We start from the raw sequence: 18,576 nt of genomic DNA, 5'->3' as shown, positions 1-18,576 counted from the left end.
ACTTTTTTTAAACTATAACTCCCAGTATCCCCAATTTGGTTAGGAGGTTCTGGAAACTGTCATCTCAAACAAGTAACTAATCCAAGCTCTGGTACTACATACAAGCAGTAGCCCAGACAGTACTATCTGCTGAGCAAAGCAAGTTTAGGTACAGGAGAACGGTGGATAAGTACAGTAGAGTCTCGCTTGTCCAACATAAACAGGCTGGCAGAACGTTGGATAAGTGAAAATGTTGGATAATATGGAGGGATTAAGGAAAAGCCTATTAAACATCAAATTATGTTATGATTTTACAAATTAAGCACCAAAACATCATGTTTTACATCAAACTGACAGAAAAAGCAGTTCAATGCACGGGAACATTATGTAATAATTACTGTATTTACGAATTTAGCACCAAAATATCGCAATGTATTGAAAACATTAACTACAAAAACACTGACTACTAAAAGGCAGACTGTGTTGGATAATACAGTATGTTGGATAAGTAAAGGTTGGATAAACGAGACTCTACTGTAAATAGCAAATACACGTAAACAACAAAAGGTTTAGAGAAACAAATTTGCACGTGGCTGAGTGAATGTTGTAATCTACAGGGATAGATTTCCCACACTCTGTTGTAATGTCTCTACCTCCAGCACTGGAAAAATACCCATAGTGAGTCTAGTGTGCCACTGCATGCAATGCGCACCATAATTTTCAAAACCCTGATTTTCAAAAAAGTATTATCTGGCAAATGTAATGTGTGGTGTGGTTCCCTACTGACTTCATTCACTAACCAACTTTGGCCAAGCCTTTGTCTTCCCTTCTGCTCATTTCTTGGACCAAACCCAGCTTCACCTCCACCTCTTGCTTCCCTCATGGATTGGCTTCTTTCTCAGAATTAAACAGATCCTTGGGAATACCCAGCAACATCAGACCCAACAGCGCAGGCAAGGCAAGATCCTAATGGAGGGGCTTGCCCATGCCACTGCCTGATGAGAAGCCCAACAGTACAGGCAAGGTTGCATCAGGGAGGCAGGCAATGGAATGGCGACAGGCAAGAGGAAGCCAAGTCCTCTGGCTGCCTGTCCAGCTTCTCACCCTCTGGGGCCTGCTCCTCTCCCTCCATCAGATGCCTTTTCTTTCCACTCTTCCTGGGCTCAGGAAGAGATGGCTGCTTCCCTGCTGCCTAAAACAATAGCAGCAACGCCCCACCCCCCCACCGCAGATCGATGCCCTTCTGGCAGCATTGCAGGCAAGGAGGGGGTCCCACCATATACAAACTCCATTCTAATGTGTATACTAATTTTGGAGACTTAATTTTGTCAAAAAGGTGCATATTAGACTCAGGTAATACAGTAATTCCACAAAACCTTATTTCGAAGGAATCTGCTAAAACCATGGCAGATCATATCCCAGAGAACTTTAATCTTGTAAAATAACCAATCAGAGCATTAGACACAACTCTGGGGAAAACACATCATGGATACTTGCAGCTCTCAGGCCGAAGTGGGGTACTTTTAGAGAAGTGAGGACCAAACTGGCTCCTTAGATTGCTATTATCACATACAGATATTATATTGGGGGCCTAGAAGGAGATGGATTCAGTGCTGAAGTCTTTCTTGAGGAAACTCTTCACATCTTATCAAACTCATCTTTGAATTATATTTCACCCTATGATGGGAAGCAACTAATTGCACTCTGAAAAAAATCACAACCAGAACAATCTGAGAGGCCCTCAATATTTGTGGGATTTGTTTAATTCCAGATAGACGTTTTCAGAAGTATTTTTAAAATAAAAAATGTTAAAACAGCATACTTAAGAAAAGATCCCTCTGGAATTTTCTCTCTAAAAGGTCTTCTTTATTAATATATTTTATAGGCAGCTGGCTTACCATACTAAAAAGGCAAAAAGTACACATTATTCTTCCTGTAAAAAGTTTGGCTTTTTTATTTGAAGAAGATACAAACTACATGGCAGATTTGTTATTTTAAACCAGCTGCTTCATCACATGCTACAAAGTCTTCTATCAGTCACACATTTGGCTAGTAATGCGCAAAAAGAAATTCTATAGCTTCTGCTTTTCAATAGAAAAAGTTCAACTTTGGAAGCTAAAAAGTAGCTTCACAGTTTACTGAGCAGGAAAGGCAGGCACTTTCTCAATACTTGGGCTAGAAATGGAAAGACTTGGAGAAAAACTGGAAAAATTGGGGAGGGCAGGAACAGTTTTTTCCAAAGCCATTTTTTCCGGGGGGAAATGGAAAAGAAAAGTGTATAGAAACATAAGTCTCAGAAATCTTTAAGGTCTTCATGTTATATAGTTTGAATACCATGTCATAGATATATTATCATTAGAAAAGAACATATTCTACACACTTTTCAATTTTTCTGAAAAAAATGGCTTTGGAAAAAAACAGAAACAAATGGAAACAAACCTGTTTTTCTCCCCAATTGTCCATTTTCCCCAGGTTTTCCCATCCCTCACTTAGCCAAAGAGTATCACTATAAGAGTCAGTAGTAATGAGGTGGCAGCATATTTAATGATATGAGAGGTATTTCAGTATAGAGATCTCCCATTCCAACCTAATTCTCTATTAATTTTATTCAGAGTGGGCAACTGTAGAAAAAGCTTTTTTAATTGCTACTCTGGAATCCAGATTTTCAATATATTTCTGTTCAGCAAACAATATGTAGTGTAAATTGTAAGTATCAAGCTGTGAAAAAATGAATACCTTAATAAAATTACTTAATTAAATGGAACTGGAGAAAAATAGCAAGAAATATTTCAGACCTTTAGACTGGTTAGGTTTTTTCTGATATGGATGAATCTTTCTAGAGAATCTTCAACAGCAGAGTGTAGCATTAAAAGTCTAAATATAGAAGTAAACACGGCATTACTTACTTTAGTTAAAACATTTTAAACAAGAGCAAAACAACCAAACATAAAATGACACTGAAATAAAAACCAGCCTGTGCTTTCAGATTTCCCAGGAAATTCTTCCTTTCTATCCTGCCACTCTCAAATCTAGTTGGGAACATGAGACAGGGCCTTTTCAGCTGGTGTCCTAGGCCCACAAACTTCTTTCCCAGAGATGTTGGACTAACACCCTCCCTAATTTCTTTCCACAGACAAGCAAAGACTTTTTTGTTTAGACAGGTGATGATATACGGCCCCCCTTACCAAAATAATGTGCTGGACTCTGCTAATTGTTGTGCTGGTATGTGTGCACACTTATGTGCTCAATTATATATGTTTTAAACTTGTTTTTAATTTTGATGTTTAATCTTGTTTTAACTTTTGTATCTTGGAATTTTCAATGATATGTTTTTTATTTGTTTCGAACCACTGGGATATAACAAGCAAAAACAACAACAACAATAATAGTTATTATAGATGATCCAGAACTCTTGGCAATTCTACAGAATCCAAAAAGCTTGCAATTGGCCTAATCTCAATAGAAGCTCAACAACCTATGAAATAAATCTTCTGTTATAAAGTAAAAAGATGGCAGGAGCTCAAGCCATGTTATGCCTTTTCTTCTCATAGGATATCACTTTACCTGTAGTGATGTAAAACCCCAGCTTGTTCACAGCAAGTGACACAACTGAAACAATGCCACAGAACAAAAAAGCTTGTAATACAGCAAAAAATCAGTCACCACAAAGACAAATCTATATACAGTAGAGTCTCACTTATCCAACGTTCTGGATTATCCAACACATTTTTGTAGTCAATGTTTTCAATACATCGTAATATTTTGGTGCTAAATTCGTAAATACAGTAATTACTACATAGCATTACTGGGTATTGAACTACTTTTTCTGTCAAATTTGTTGTATAGCATGATGTTTTGGTGCTTAATTTGTAAAATCATAATGTAATTTGATGTTTAATAGGCTTTTCCTTAATCTCTCCTTATTATCCAACATATTTGCTTATCCAATGTTCTGCCGGCCCGTTTATGTTGGATAAGCGAGACTCTACTGTATATATATAAATGTTCTGACCATTTCTGCCTTAAAGTAAACAGCAAAACTAAACACCCAAAACCCATGAAATTTGGTCACAAAAGACATGGTCATCCCCGCTGTGTTTAGACATAAAAAAACAAGAAAAATAAAGTCCTAATTAGAGGAAGAGGAATACTTGTTTTTTCCCCATTGCTGCCAGTTAGAAGGCTAAGCTTCGCCCACTTTGTCTCCTAGCAACCCACTCAGCCATTTAATGGTGCCCAGGGCCACTTCAATCAGGCCTCTTCCGCACTGCCTATAAAATACAGATTATTTGATTTGAACTGGATTATATGGCAGTGTAGACTCAAGGACCTTCCTCACAGCTATATTACCCATTGATAATCTTACTAGCTGTGCCCGGCCACGCGTTGCTGTGGCATTGTCTGGTGGTGTTGGTGAGAAATTTGAGTTAGTGGTGGTATTGAATGTCTGTTGTATGGTTGTCTTTATGTTTAGTATGTATTTGGTTGTTTGTGTACTGTGAAAGTGGTGAGAGTAGAGGGGGTCTTTGTCCCTGTGTAGTATTGTATAGTATTTATACGTTGTCCAAGTGTTGTGAATGCTTAGATTGTGTCCTGGTGCATAGTAGAAAGGGTTGGGGTGGATGGCCCTTAGGGGTATCTCCAAACTATTGGATTCTACACTTCTATCATCATCATCATCATCATCATCATCATCATCATCATTATCATGATCATCATCTTCATTATCATTATTATTATTATATAGTGGGTGGATGGCCATCTTTAAGGAGTGGTTGGATTGTGTCATCTTGCATGGTAGAAGGAAGTTGTACTAGATGATCCTTAGGGGTCTCTGCAAACCTTAGGATTCCATGATATTGTTATTATTATTATCATCAAGAAGCTGTATGGCCATCTGTTTATTTATTTATTTATTGCATTTATATTCCGCCCTTCTCACCCCAAAGGGGACTCAGGGCGGATCACATTACACATATAGGCAAACATTCAATGCCTTTTAACATAGGACAAAGACAAACAACAAAGCTCCGAGCGGGCCTCGAACTTATGACCTCCTGGTCAGTGATTCATTGCAGTTAATTGCAACTGGTTTGCTCTCCCATCTGCGCCACAGCCCCGGGCTGTTGGGAATGTTTGGATTGTGTTCTCCATGGCAGGAAGGAGTTGGACTGGATGGCCTTTAGGGATCTCTCCTATCTCTGTGACTGTAGGATTCTATTATCATTTTTATTGTGGAGATTGTGGAGATATTGGATGGCCATCTGTCAGGAGTGTTTGGATTGTGTCCTCCTGTATGATAGAAAGAAGGTGTACTGGATGATCCTTAGGAGTCTCTGCAAACCTTAGGATTTTATGTTGTTGTTGGTGTTATTATTATTATTATTATTATTATTATTATTATTATTATTATTGTTATTATTATTGAGAGGCTGGGTGGCCATCTGTTGGGAGTGCTTGGATTTTGTCCTGCATGGCGGATCGTGGGAGGTGTTAGCTGGCCTTGATTGTTTACTGTCTGGAATTCCCCTGTTTTAAGAGTATTGTTTTTTTATTTGGTGTTCTGATTTTAAGCTTGTTAAAATATTAGGAGTCAGATTGTGTTATTGTCATGGTTCATAGCATATATTTAAAATATTGAGTATTAAAATGGGTTGGATATTCTAGAAGGTTGGACAAGGGAGAGTGTAGTGAAGATAAATAATATAAATAAATAAATAAAGTGTGTGTGTGTGTATATATATAATTATATATATAGTATATAATTGTATATCTTGTAGAGCTTCTGTGTGTCTTTGTGGAGTAGTGCTTCTGTGTGTCTTTGTGGAGCAGTGTGGAATGACTGGTGGCCGAGTTTGCTTCTCTTTCTTTCTGTTGTGAGAGTGAACAATCCAGATGATGGGCGGGCGCTAGGACCCAGGGGACAGCTTTTTCCCATTGCCTGCCTTTTCTCTAGTCGGTGAGCTGGATTGTTCTGGTCTGGCCATGAGGCTTCTCCTTCCCCCCGACATGGCTACCAGCGTCCGTGGTTCCCTCCTTTTAGTGAGGGAAAGTGGGTGCCGCCATTGTTGCTTTCGTGGTCAGGAGAAGGAGGAGGAGCAGGGAGAGTGCGGTTGATAAGCATGGAGGAGGTCAGAGTTTCTGCTGTAGGTGAGACGCATGGGGTGGGAGGCTGGGAGGGGAGATGAGAGGGAGTTGTGTGCGCAAGAGGGGTTGGGTGAGTGAATAAGGTGCCATGGCGGGAAGCGTCTTTGCGCAAGTATAGATGGTGCGTTGTGGGTTTGTGTGATTTTCTGTCCGTGTGGAGGTGCGTGACGTGATCTTTTGTTGTTTCAACCTTAAGGTGCGGCTGTTGTATTGTGTGGTTAAATTGCTAGGTTGGGGGGTGTTTAGTTTTGTTGTTTTGCTCGGTGCCGAGATTCCATTAGCATTGTATATACAGTAGAGTCTCACTAATCCAAGCCTCGCTTATCCAAGCCTCTGGATAATCCAAGCCATTTTTGTAGTCAATGTTTCCAATATATCGTGATATTTTGGTGCTAAATTCGTAAATACAGTAATTACAACATAACATTACTGCGCATTGAACTACTTTTTCTGTCAAATTTGTTGTCTAACATGAAGTTTTGGTGCTTAATTTGTAAAATCATAACCTAATTTGATGTTTAATAGGCTTTTCCTTGATCAGTCCTTATAATCCAAGATATTCACTTATCCAAGCTTCTGCCGGCCCGTTTAGCTTGGATTAGTGATACTCTACTGTATATAGATATTATCTGCTTTGAACTGGTTTATCTTGAGTCCACACTGCCATATAATCCACTTCAGTGTGCATTTTATACAGCTGTGTAGAAGGAGCCTCATATAATCCAGTTCTAAGCAGATAATATAAGATTATAAATATACAGTATAGTCTCACTTATCCAACATAAACACCCCAGCAGAATGTTGGATAAGCGATATGTTGGATAATAAGAAAGTATTAAGGAAAAGTCTATTAAATGTCAAATTACGTTATGATTTTACAAATTAAGCACCAAAACATCATGTTATACAACACATTTGACAGAAAAAAATAATTCAATGTGCAGTAATGCTATGTAATAATTACTGTATTTACGAATTTAGCACCAATACATCACAATGTATTGAAAACATTGACTACAAAAACACTGACTACTAAAAGTCCGACTGCATTGGATAATCCAGAACATTGGATAAGTGAATGTTGGATAAGTGAGACTCTACTGTAATATGAAATAATTACTGTGGTGTATGAATACAGAACAATATAATCTCTAAAACCAGGACAGTAAATAAAGAGCAACACTCTGAAAGCAGGGAAATTGAGAATTCCAGAAAGGAAACAATCAGGGCTAGCTAACACTTCCCAACAAAGGATTCTCTCAGGCAGGAAGCAAACAGGCTTTGAAGCTGCAAGGCCATTAAATGCTAATCAAGGTGGCTTATTGCAGCATTCATAGCTGCCACACTGAGACTATAAATTACTATTCAACCTGGCCAACCACGATTTGCCCTAGATAGAAAACCCGCAAGCTCTGAAGCCACGAGGCTACTCTGTCCCATTCAACCAGGCCTAGCAAGGATGCCCTATGTAGAAAGTGGCCAGGCTTTTAAGCTGCAAGGCTATTCAGTGCAGTTCAAGCTGGCCAAACAAGGATTCCCCTACTAAGGAAGTAGCCATGTTTCAAAACGGCTCTTTGATTGAGGGTGCTACTCCAACTACTCCAGAAAACGGCCAGGCTTTAAGGCTGCAAGGTTATTCACTGCTATTCCACCTGGCCAACAAATGATTCCCATAAGCCACAGCAACGCATGGCCGGGCAAAGCTAGTTACATATAAATGAAACTACCTATGGCAATGGTGTCATAAATAAGATTTCTCAAACAGTGCATACTATTTTTCTTCAATACCTAAAGCTTTTGAAAGGCTGAAAGTGGATAATTTCTATGGTCAATCCAGCTACATCTAGCTCTCTCCAAAACGTGGACATTCTGTGTTCGGAAGTTCTTCCTCTTTAAAATAAGACACCTGAAGAGGCTGTTTCTTTCAAAGCACGCCTCCTTTAAAACAATATGCTTGACTTCCTTGGTAGCTATGGAGTTGCAAAAATTGTTCCTTTAACAACTCTGATGAGGAGATAGAAACTGAGTGAGATTTCGCCCAGTTACAAGTAACACAACAGGGTAAAAATTGCATCTCTGGTAAGATTCTGAAAAAATATCAATTCCTGATTTTTAAAAAAATCTTAAAACCTATCTTTATTGTCGCAGCTAGCCTATTGGGTTCCAAACTCTCAACCCCTTCTGCGGAAGTTGTACCCTCGTCCAAGGAGAATAACTCCAAAAACAAAACTGTCCTTTGGTAAAGAAAGATTTATATAAACAAAACATACAAAACACAGTCCTTTGCTTTTATCAGCAGCAAAACAAAGCTTTCTTATCTTGGAGCTTTAACCTCTGTGGTCTCTGGACTCTCTGTCTTCAAACCTCTCTTCGGTTTCACTTCAGTAGCTCTTCAGCAGCAATAACATCTTTGTCACCATCACAGCATCTTCATATTCACCAACACAACGATGCAACACTCTAACAGCATTACTACAATACACAACACTAACATAAGACTTACTCAGACTCTATTAATAGCCCTCAATCTAAAGCAGATGTCTTAATTGCTGCTGGTTAAACACAGATGGGACATGATTCCTGCAAACACTTATTCATTTTCACTTAAGAAATGACCCAAATAATATAAAACTCTGACATTTATGATGGTATACAGAGTATTTTTTATTTTTAGTTTCTCCCCACAAACCTGCACTTTCTTCCACTGTCTGTGAGACTGCACTGAAGAAAGAGAATTCTGTTCTTAAAGAACAATGCAACTGATGCAAACACTGGTTTGGTTACATTTCACTGAAGGGGAAGTATTATAGCGTGTTCATCTACTCCTGCCTAGTCTCCTGAGATAATGTAAATATCTATATGTGATCTGTTCTGTTCAGGTCACTTTTGCATCCTCTATGGCAGTGAGGGCCAATCAAACTTTAGTTTAGGAATGTGAGGGCCAGAGACATTCCAGAAAGAAAACAAATTACATGTTGTAAAGCAGTAAGAAGGGTAAACGATTTTTTTCCAAATGTTAAATTAAAATATTTTCCCAGTAAGAAGGGCAAGGGCCAACAAAAATGAATTGGTGGGCCATATGCGGCCCATGGGCCGCGGGTTGTACCACACTGCTCTACGGGATATATCATTTACACAATACTTGATAACAAAAGCTCCAACTGCTCAATCGTTAATGCAATTGTCCCTACACATCTGTGTTGCCAAAAAGCAGTGCTAATGAAAGATGGGCATAGCCTTTTCCATATACTACTATTCCAATCTTTTCAATATTGCTATTACTTACATAACTAAGTCAATTAATGCTCCTTCCATGTCCTTTACAATGGAAAAATCACAACCACTCTCATATATATCATGTATCTCACACTGTTGTGTCCTCACCATCACTGAATCAAAACAGGCCCTTACTTGTCATTCTGATTCGTGCTACGATGTCCCTTTATGGCTGACTTGATCATGTCACTTGCTTCTATTTGAGGTCGTGCCTTTCTCAATGATCTGATCAAGTCTCCTGGTTCAGTCATCTTTCCTAAGACATTAAATAAAAAAAAATTGTTTCCTTTCAGTGCAAAACTGCAAGTAGCTTTAAAAAAAATAGAAACTTCCTATCTTGTATGCAACACGAATTTGCAAATTCATTTACAAAAAAAAATTGTTTCTGCTAAGCAAATGTATCATTGTCTTATATTTGATTGATTACAGCTTGCCAAACAAGTGTAATTACAATAGAAAGAAAGGGTGCTGGAAAAGACATACCGTATATACTCAAGTATAAGCCGACCCGAATATAAGCCGAGGCACCTAATTTTACCACAAAAACTGGGAAAACTTACTGACTCGAGTATAAGCCGAGGGTGAGAAATGCAGCAGCTATTGGTATATTTCAAGATTAACTTTATTAATAATAAGAAGAAGAATAAAGAGTAAAGTACTAAATGTAATAATAATAATAATAATAATGATAATAGGGATAAAAATAAATGTAATAATAAAGAGTAAAATAATAAATGTATTAATAGAGAAAAATAATAAATGTAATAACAATAATAATACATTTAATAATTATAATAATAGAGTTATATAGTAAATGTAATAATAATAATAAATGTAACAACAACAAAACAATAATAATAATCCAATAATTGCCATATATGATTTGAACTACAGTATACATTTTGGAGAAAGTACTGTATGTATATAAATAAGAAAAAGTGGCAAAGACAAACTTGGGAAGGGGGGGGAGAAGGACTGAAAATGAGAAAAACTTGGAATGAGAAGGGGTGTTTGAAAAAGTGGGAAAATTAGGTGGAAAGGGGTAGCTGGAAAAGTAGGAAAGATTGGGGTGGGAAGGGGGCAACTGGGAAGGGGGAAAGATTGAAGTGGGAAAGGGGGGCTGGAAACTGGGAAAGGTTGAGATGGAAAGGGCAGCTGGAAAGTGGGAAACTGCAGTGGGGAAAGGGGCAAGACTGAAATGGGAAAGAGAGGTTGGGACCTGGAAAAGGCTGGGATGGAAAGTGGAGAGAGAGGGGCTGGGGAATGGGGATAAAGACTGGGAAACTAGAAAACAGGAAGATGGGTGGTGAAGGGGTGCTGTAGAAGTGGGGGGGGGGGAAACTGAGGTAGGAAGGGAGGAAGAGGAAAGCTTGGGGAGGGAATTTGTGGGTGAGGGTCCTTCCTTTGGCTCTTTGGAAGGGGCTGCTTGGGAGACCCGCTTGCCTGCTCTCCTTCCTCTTCCTCCTCCTCCTCCTCCTCCTCCTCCTCCTCTTCCCTTCTCCTCCTCTCCCCGTCCCCAGAAGGGAGACCTGGAAAGCTGGGAGGGGAATAGAAGCACAGAGGTGGCAGTTTGATCTTGGAAGGGGGAGTCTCCTCCGCACTTCCATTCCCCTCTCTGCTTTCCAGGTCTCCCTTCTGGGAGGGCAGGAGGGAGAGAGAGAGGAGGCGAACCCAGGCAACTGGTGAATCGCGGGAGGGGAAAAGACCCCTTCCTGCGATCCACCAGCTGCCTTCCTGCCTCAATAGCCAGCTGAAAGGGGAGGAGGAAGGAGAGCAGAACGGATTGCTGCCTCAGTTTCTCCTCTTCTTCCTTCTCTTCCTTCTGGGTGGCAGGTGGAAGGGGAGGAGGAAGGAGAGCAGAACGGGTAACTGCCTCCGTTTCTCCTCTTCTTCCCTCTCTTCCTTCTGGATGGCCAGCTGAAAGGGGAGGAGGAAGGAGAACAGAACAGGTTGCTGCCTCTGTGTCTCCTCTTCTTCCCTCTCTTCTTTCTGGATGGCCAGCTGAAAGGGGAGGAGGAAGGAGAGCAGAACGGGTTGCTGCCTCCGTTTCTCCTCTTCTTCCTTCTCTTCCTTCTGGATAGCAGGTGGAAAGGGAGGAGGAAGGAGAGCAGAACGGGTTACTGCTGGCATTCCTTTCTCTTGTTCCTCATCCATGACCAGATGGAGGAGGAGGAGGATTGGCAGGAACAGCAGCCCACCCGGCATAGGAGCCTCGCCTGGGGCTCCCTGTGCAGCCTCCGCCGCTTGTCCTCCTCTTCCTCCATGGTCAGCCAGCTTCAGAGCCGCCGCTGGCTTGACCTGAATATAAAACGAGAGATTATTTTTCAGCACAAAAAAAGGGCTGAAAAATTCGGCTTTTTTCGAGTATATATGGTAAAGTGACACAAAAATAATAAGAGAAAAAGAAAAATGTTAATTGTATTATTATATGTAGTGGGCAATGAAGCCATTGTCTTCATTTATACCTCTGCTAATGGATTCAAATTTTTGAATATAATTCAATTCCGCTATTTCTTTTTTCAGGAAGAACTGCAACTTCCTTGTTCAAGGACTGTGATCTGTAAACTCTTTACTGTATGTTCAGGTGTCTTTACTGTATGTTCAGGAGTTACTGCTACAGTAGAGTCTCGCTTATCCAACGTAAATGGGCCGGCAGAATGTTGGATAAGCGAATATGTTGGATAATAAGGAGAGATTAAGGAAAAGCCTATTAAACATCAAATTAGGTTATGATTTTACAAATTAAGCACCAAAACATCATGTTATACAACAAATTTGACAGAAAAAGTAGTTCAATACGCAGTAATGCTATGTAGTAATTACTGTATTTACGAATTTAGCACCAAAATATCACGATGTATTGAAAATATTAACTACAAAAATGTGTTGGATAATCCAGAATGTTGGATAAGCGAGTGTTGGATAAGTGAGATTCTACTGTATTTCTAATTTCAGATTTGTGTCCATTTATCTTAAGCAGTTACTGGACTGGGGGAGTGAATCACATTAATGAGTGGAACTCACTGTCTCAGAGCATGATGGAGGTTTCTTTGGGGGTTTTAAACAAAGACTGAATGGTCATCTGTTGGGATGCTTTAATTGTGCTATTCCTGCATGGCAGGGGGTTGGACTGGATAGGCCATGTATTCTGTTCCAACTCTAGGATAAAGGGCTGCTCTGGTGACCACCATGAAGTGCCTGCACTTCAAAATGTACCACTACAACACTTACTAAAGATTTATCAATACAACTATTCACAAATATGATTACAACACATGAAGGACTTGCAGGACTTCTACAAACAGTTGATTTGGAAGGGAAATCTCCTTTCTAAGACATCACACCCTATAAAAGGCAATTTTTACCTTCTCTGGCAGTCGTTTTCTAAATAGTGTACACACAGAAATAATGAGAGATTTTTATAGGGAGTTGTACCAAAAAGAACAGGTAAATAATGAAGAAATAAAAATTGGGAATAAAGTAAATGAGGAGGATAAAAATATGCTAAATGAAGAAATAACACAGAAAGAAGTAATTCAGGTAATTAAAGGACTGAAACAATATAAGGCACCTGGTATAGATGGATATACAGCAGAATTTTATAAGACCTTTATGCATGAGCTGGTACCGTATATGGCTGAAATGTTTAATGAGGTATATATGAGAGGTGTTGTCCCGGAAACATGGAAACTTTAATAATAATAGTAACTTTATTTTTATACCCCGCCTCTATCTCCCCAAAGGGGACTCAGGGCGGCTTACATGGGGCCAAGCCCGAATAAAAACAATAGCAATATAAAACACAACAATAGACAAAAAACATGCACAATTATAAAAATTTAAATATTAGCCAGTAAAAACAAATGACAAGAACTAATAAAAATATGGATTAAAACGGAGAAGTTGTAAAAGTAGACTGGGTAAGGTGAACCATATAAATATTGTAAACACGAGGTGACTGATAAAGTGCTGCAAATTCTTGGAGGTGCAAATTGGGATGGGAATAGACCCTGTGTCTTTATCAAGTTGACATAGGTAAAAAGTGCAAACTGGTACAGGAATGGTCACAGATACAGATTGCTATGGGGATGAGCAATCTTTAACTAAAGGCCTGAGTAAAGAGCCAGGTTTTCAACCTCTTTCTGAATGCTACCAGGGTGGGGGCTTGCCTGATTTCCCTGGGGAGCGAGTTCCAGAGCCGGGGGGCCACCACAGAGAAGGCCCTCTCTCTCATCCCCACCAACCGTGCTTGTGACGGAGGTGGGAGTGAGAGGAGGGCCTCCCCCGATGAAGAGATCGTGCAGGTTTGTAGGGGGAGAGGCGATCACTAAGGTAAGAGGGTCCCAAACCATTCAGGGCTTTGTAGGTGATCACCTGCACCTTGAATTGGGTCCGGAAGGTGAACGGCAGCCAGTGGAGCTCCTTAAGCAGGAGGGTTGACTGCTCCCTATAATTAGCTCCAGTTAGAAGCAAGGCTGCCGAACGTTGGACTACTTGGAGTTTCCGGGCTGTCTTCAAGGGCAGCCCCACGTAGAGTGCATTGCAATAATCCAGTCTAGAGATAACTAAGGCATGGACCACCATGGCCAGATCAGACTTCATGAGGTAAGGTTGCAGTTGGCACACAAGTTTTAATTGTGCAAAGGCCCTCCCGGCCACCGCCGACACCTGAGCATCAAGCGTCAGCGCTGAGTCCAGGAGGACCCCCAAACTGCGGACCTGCGCCTTCAGGGTGAGTGCGACCCCGTCAAGCACAGGTAGCCACCCAATACCCCGATCGGACATACGACTGACCTGGAGGACCTCTGTCTTGTCAGGATTAAGCTTCAGCTTATTCGACCTCATCTAGCCCATCACAGCCGCCAAGCACTGGTCCAGTACCCGAGGGGCTTCCTTGGAGTTTGGTGGAAAGGAGTAGTAGAGTTGGGTGTCATCTGCGTAGAGATGGCACCGAACTCCAAAACTCCGGATGACCTCTCCCAGTGGTTTCATGTAGATGTTAAAAAGCATGGGGGACAGAATGGAACCTTGCGGGACCCCACAGGTCAATGGCCAGGGGTCCGAGCAGGTGTCCCCCAACTTCACCAACTGGGAACCACTGCAGAGCAGTACCTCCAAGACCCATCCCGGAGAGCCGTCCCAGAAGGATACCATGGTCGATGGTATCGAAAGCCGCTGAGATGTCCAAGAGAACCAGCAGGGTCACACTCCCCCTGTCCAGTTCCCTGCGGAGGTCATCCACCAAGGCGACCAAAGCTGTCTCAGTACTGTGACCAGGTCTAAAGCCGGACTGCGATGGGTCCAGAAAATCGGTGTCAACCAGGAAACCCTGGAGCTGCAAGGCAACCACCCGCTCCAGGACCTTGCCCAAGAAAGGGAGGTTCGAGATTGGTCTGTAGTTGTTTAGAATGGTCGAATCAAGGGAGGCCTACTTCAATATGGGCCTCACTATGGCCTGTTTAAGGACAGATGGAAATTTGCCTTGATCCAAAGAGGCATTAATTATCATCACAAACCACTCTACCAACCCTCTTCTGGCTGATTTAATTAGCCACGAGGGGCAAGGATCTGCGGAGCAAGTGGTCGCTCTCACCACCCCAAGGATCCTGTCCACGTCATCCGGGTGAACAAGCTGAAACGAATCCCACAAGTTCGAACAGACAGGTGCCTCAGTTACCTCTTTTGGCATTGCAACAAAACTAGCGTCCAAATCGAAGCGAATCTGAGCGACTTTGTCTGCAAAGTGGTGCGCGAACTCGCTGCACCGAGTTGCCGAGTCTTTGGGTGCCCCTCCCCCCTCAGGAGGGTGAAGGAGCTCCCCGACGGCCCGAAACAACTCCGATGGTCTATTAGTTGCAGACGCTATGCGGGCAGTCGTGAAGGTCTTCCTGGCTGCCCGCAAAGCCGCGGAGTAGGCCCTAATAGAGGCTCTAGCCCGTGCTTGGTCAGCAACGCTACGAGTTTTCCGCCAGCAGCACTCTAGTCCCCTCCTCAAGCGCTTCATCACTGCCAGCTCCTCCGTGAACCAGGGAGCCGAAGTGACTCTTTGCAATGAGAGGGGACGTTCGGGGCGATCATGTCAATTGCCCTGGACATCTCGCTATTATAACGATCCACCAAGGCATCGACAGGATTGTCAGCCTCCATGACAGGTAGATCCCCAAGAGACCTCAAGAATCCATCTGTATCCATAAGTCTCCTGGGGCGGACCATCTTAATGGGTCCACCACCCCTGCGGAGGTTTGAGGTCACAGTGAGTCTTAAACTGATCAGGTGGTGATCGGACCATGACAACAGAAGAATATTTTGCTCTTCCACTCCGACCTCACCATCTGCCGCAACAAAAACCAAGTCAAGTGTGTGTCCAGCTTGATGAGTGGGACCAGATATCACTTGGGACAGTCCCACGGTCGTCATGGCGGCCATGAAGTCTTGAGCTGCACCAGTTAAGGTGGCCTCGGCATGAATGTTAAAGTCCCCCAGCACTACCAGTCACTGAGAGACCAACGCTGCACCAGAGATCACCTCTGCCAGCTCGGGCAGGGAGACTGCAGTGTCGCGGGGTGGACAGTACACTAGCAGAATCCCCAAACTGTCCCGGGTACCCACCTTAAGATGGACACACTCAAAACCTGCAGATTGCGGGATGGCGCACCTGACCAGGGAGATGGACTGCCGAAAGACCACCGCAACCCCACCTCCCCACCCCCCGGCTCTGGCCTGCTGTTGCACCCCGAAACCTGGAGGACACAGCTGCGCGAGATTTACCCCGCCGGGCTCATCCAACCAGGTCTCGGTGATGCAAGCCAGATCCGCCGCTTCATCCAAGATCAAATCCTGGATGATAGCTTATTTACCATTGACGGATCTGGCAAATAGCAGGACCTTCAAATCGAGGGGACTGTCATGGAAGCTACCACTCCTATCCTTCTCCAGGGTCGCAAGAACTCTGTTGCGCTTCTCCCTGGGATAAAGGTGACCACTTCTCCTCCCCCCCCACACGACCTCAATGGTCTCCCCCAGGCTCCGGTCCACCCCCACCCCCCCAGGGTGACAGGTAGGATAGAGCTCTCATTGGGATGCCCTAGTCAGCTGTCCGTAAAAGGGGAGCTACTCAGGATTCTATCTTGCTTAGAATCTGAGAATGAATCCTGTAATGACGAGATGATGGAGCAGTCAGGGGAACTAGATTGACTAAACAAGAGCAATGTCTCTGGGCGGGAATCGAGAATGGATTTGGAAGGGTCTAGAGTTGAAATGGGGGTCACTACACAAGATTTTCAGAGTGGAGGGGACCTAGATAAAGAGTCATGGGCACTAACCATTCTGGAACTAATGGTACCTTGAAAATGCAGTTCCGAGCCTGCCATCAAGGGGCGGATTGTGGTGTCCAGAAATACCTTCCTAATATTAATACCCCATGAATACAACAGGGGTTTAAGCGCCCCAAGTGCTTCAATTAAAGTGCTATCATCAAAGGTGATAACGAGACATATAGAGCGGTCCTGAGCTTGAAAGTTCCTACGTAGCCATGAAATGAACTTAATTTTGACTACACTTGGGCTCACAAATAGTATTTGAGCGAGGGACTCCTGTACCGCTCTCCTTGAGGTCCATCTGCCCCTATTCAACCATGAGTCTGTTATTTCAAACGCCAGTTTTTCTAATTGAGGTAAATATTTTTGGTGGCGCATAGGGTCAAGTGTACAAAGGCCAGACTTAGATATTCCATGTGCAATTGTCCTTTTTAAACCCCGATCCATAACCCTATGTCCAGCCCTCCCTTCTCTCCTGTAGTCACGCGAATGCTCTCTCACATTCTCAACATCCCCATCTTCCTAAAGAAATTCCTCCTTATGTTCTGATTGCCATTCCCCACCCTCCCCATCAGAAGTCAAAGACCACTTATACTCTGTCAAAGTGGCAGTCGCGATGTCCTCTTCCTTCCCGATGTAACACTGACCAGGATTGCTCACCAAAAGAGAGATCCCTTTGAAGAGGTAGTCTATCTTCTCATTTAATGTAGCAAGTTGTGAGAAGACGAGGTCAAGCGACTTCCCCATAAGTTCACACAGGTGAGAAAGTTCAGTATTCCCATGGGTTCCCAACTGATTCATTTTCCTGTACAACTTTCACCAAAAACCTTCCAACAGTACCACTCAAAAAACCTTCAAAGCTATTCCACCCTTTCTCACCAATCTTTCTCACACGTTCTTGAACCTACTCCCCTAAGAGACTTAATTACACTTACCAATACTTACTCGGACCCTCAATCACTTTCCAAAGCCCAACAAAACCAAAACCAAAACCCAATAACTCATGGGGAATCTTAGGAACTATCTCTTTATCCACCCCAAAGCCCTCAGCACTAGTCTTCCTCACTGCACTAAACAAACAAAACAAAAGCCCAGTCGTAGTACACAACATTATTAAAAATAATTAAAAGAAACAAATAAATGAACAATAGATAAACAAACACAGAAAAATCAGGCAAGATGGCAAGCCCGAACGATAGTGTCCCAGGGTCAGCGTAGATTACAGAGAGTTTATTCGCTTCCTTCTCCAGAGGACTACTGCTGGTAGAGTCCTATGCTGTAACTTCACCCGTCAGTCTCCCAAGGGGACCGGAGCCAGTGTAGAACAGTTCCCGGTTCAGCTACTAGTTGACGAGTGGGTTCGATGGAAGACAGGCTGCTGGACGGGTGCAACGCAAGTTGTAGCCCCTCTGGCCGAGGCTGAAGGCTCGCTGCCCTCCGGTCCAGCAGGGCAGCGGCAGATGGCAGATGAAGGGCAGAAGTAAAGCAGCGCCTCTGGCCCAGATGACCACCGTAACCTCAGGCAAATTTCTAAGGGAGCGGGTTCCCGATGGAAGACAGTTCACGGAGATTGCAGCTCCTCTGGCCCAGGCTACAGGCTCGCTGCCCTCTGGTCCGGCAGGGCAGCGGCAGATGGCAAATAAAGAGGAAGCGGTAATGCTGCTCCAACTGGCCCAGGCTGAGGTCTCACTGCCTCTGGTCCGGCAGAGCAGTGGCAAATAGTAAGTGGCTGCGACAACCTCAGGCAAGTTCTAACAAGTTCTGGCAAGTTCTGAGGGAGCTATTTCCTAGCCACCAGTCGGATGGTAATGGTGGCGATACTCAACCTTCTCCCCTCTGAGCAGTCTCTTTGGGGCTC

The 18,576-nt window shown here is 42.9% G+C and overlaps 1 protein-coding gene across 5 annotated transcripts in view; it reads right to left on the bottom strand.

The window, feature by feature from the left end:
* Window positions 1–18,576, bottom strand: part of itgb3bp (integrin subunit beta 3 binding protein) — a 73,139-nt gene that overhangs the window by 20,223 nt on the left and 34,340 nt on the right. For all 5 annotated transcript variants that reach the window (XM_062978238.1, XM_062978239.1, XM_062978242.1 and 2 more), the window contains exons 4-5: window positions 9,538–9,658; window positions 2,775–2,853 (exon numbers count right to left, since the gene is read on the bottom strand). In XM_062978238.1, coding sequence (XP_062834308.1) covers window positions 2,775–2,853; window positions 9,538–9,658 — 200 coding nt within the window. The remainder of the gene's footprint in view (window positions 1–2,774; window positions 2,854–9,537; window positions 9,659–18,576) is intronic.

This window comes from Anolis carolinensis, chromosome 4, assembly GCF_035594765.1.
Source record: "Anolis carolinensis isolate JA03-04 chromosome 4, rAnoCar3.1.pri, whole genome shotgun sequence".
Taxonomy (NCBI): Eukaryota; Metazoa; Chordata; class Lepidosauria; order Squamata; family Dactyloidae; genus Anolis; species Anolis carolinensis.
The sequence above is the reverse complement of the archived record's forward strand: the minus strand, read 5'-3'. Positions and strand labels throughout refer to the sequence as shown.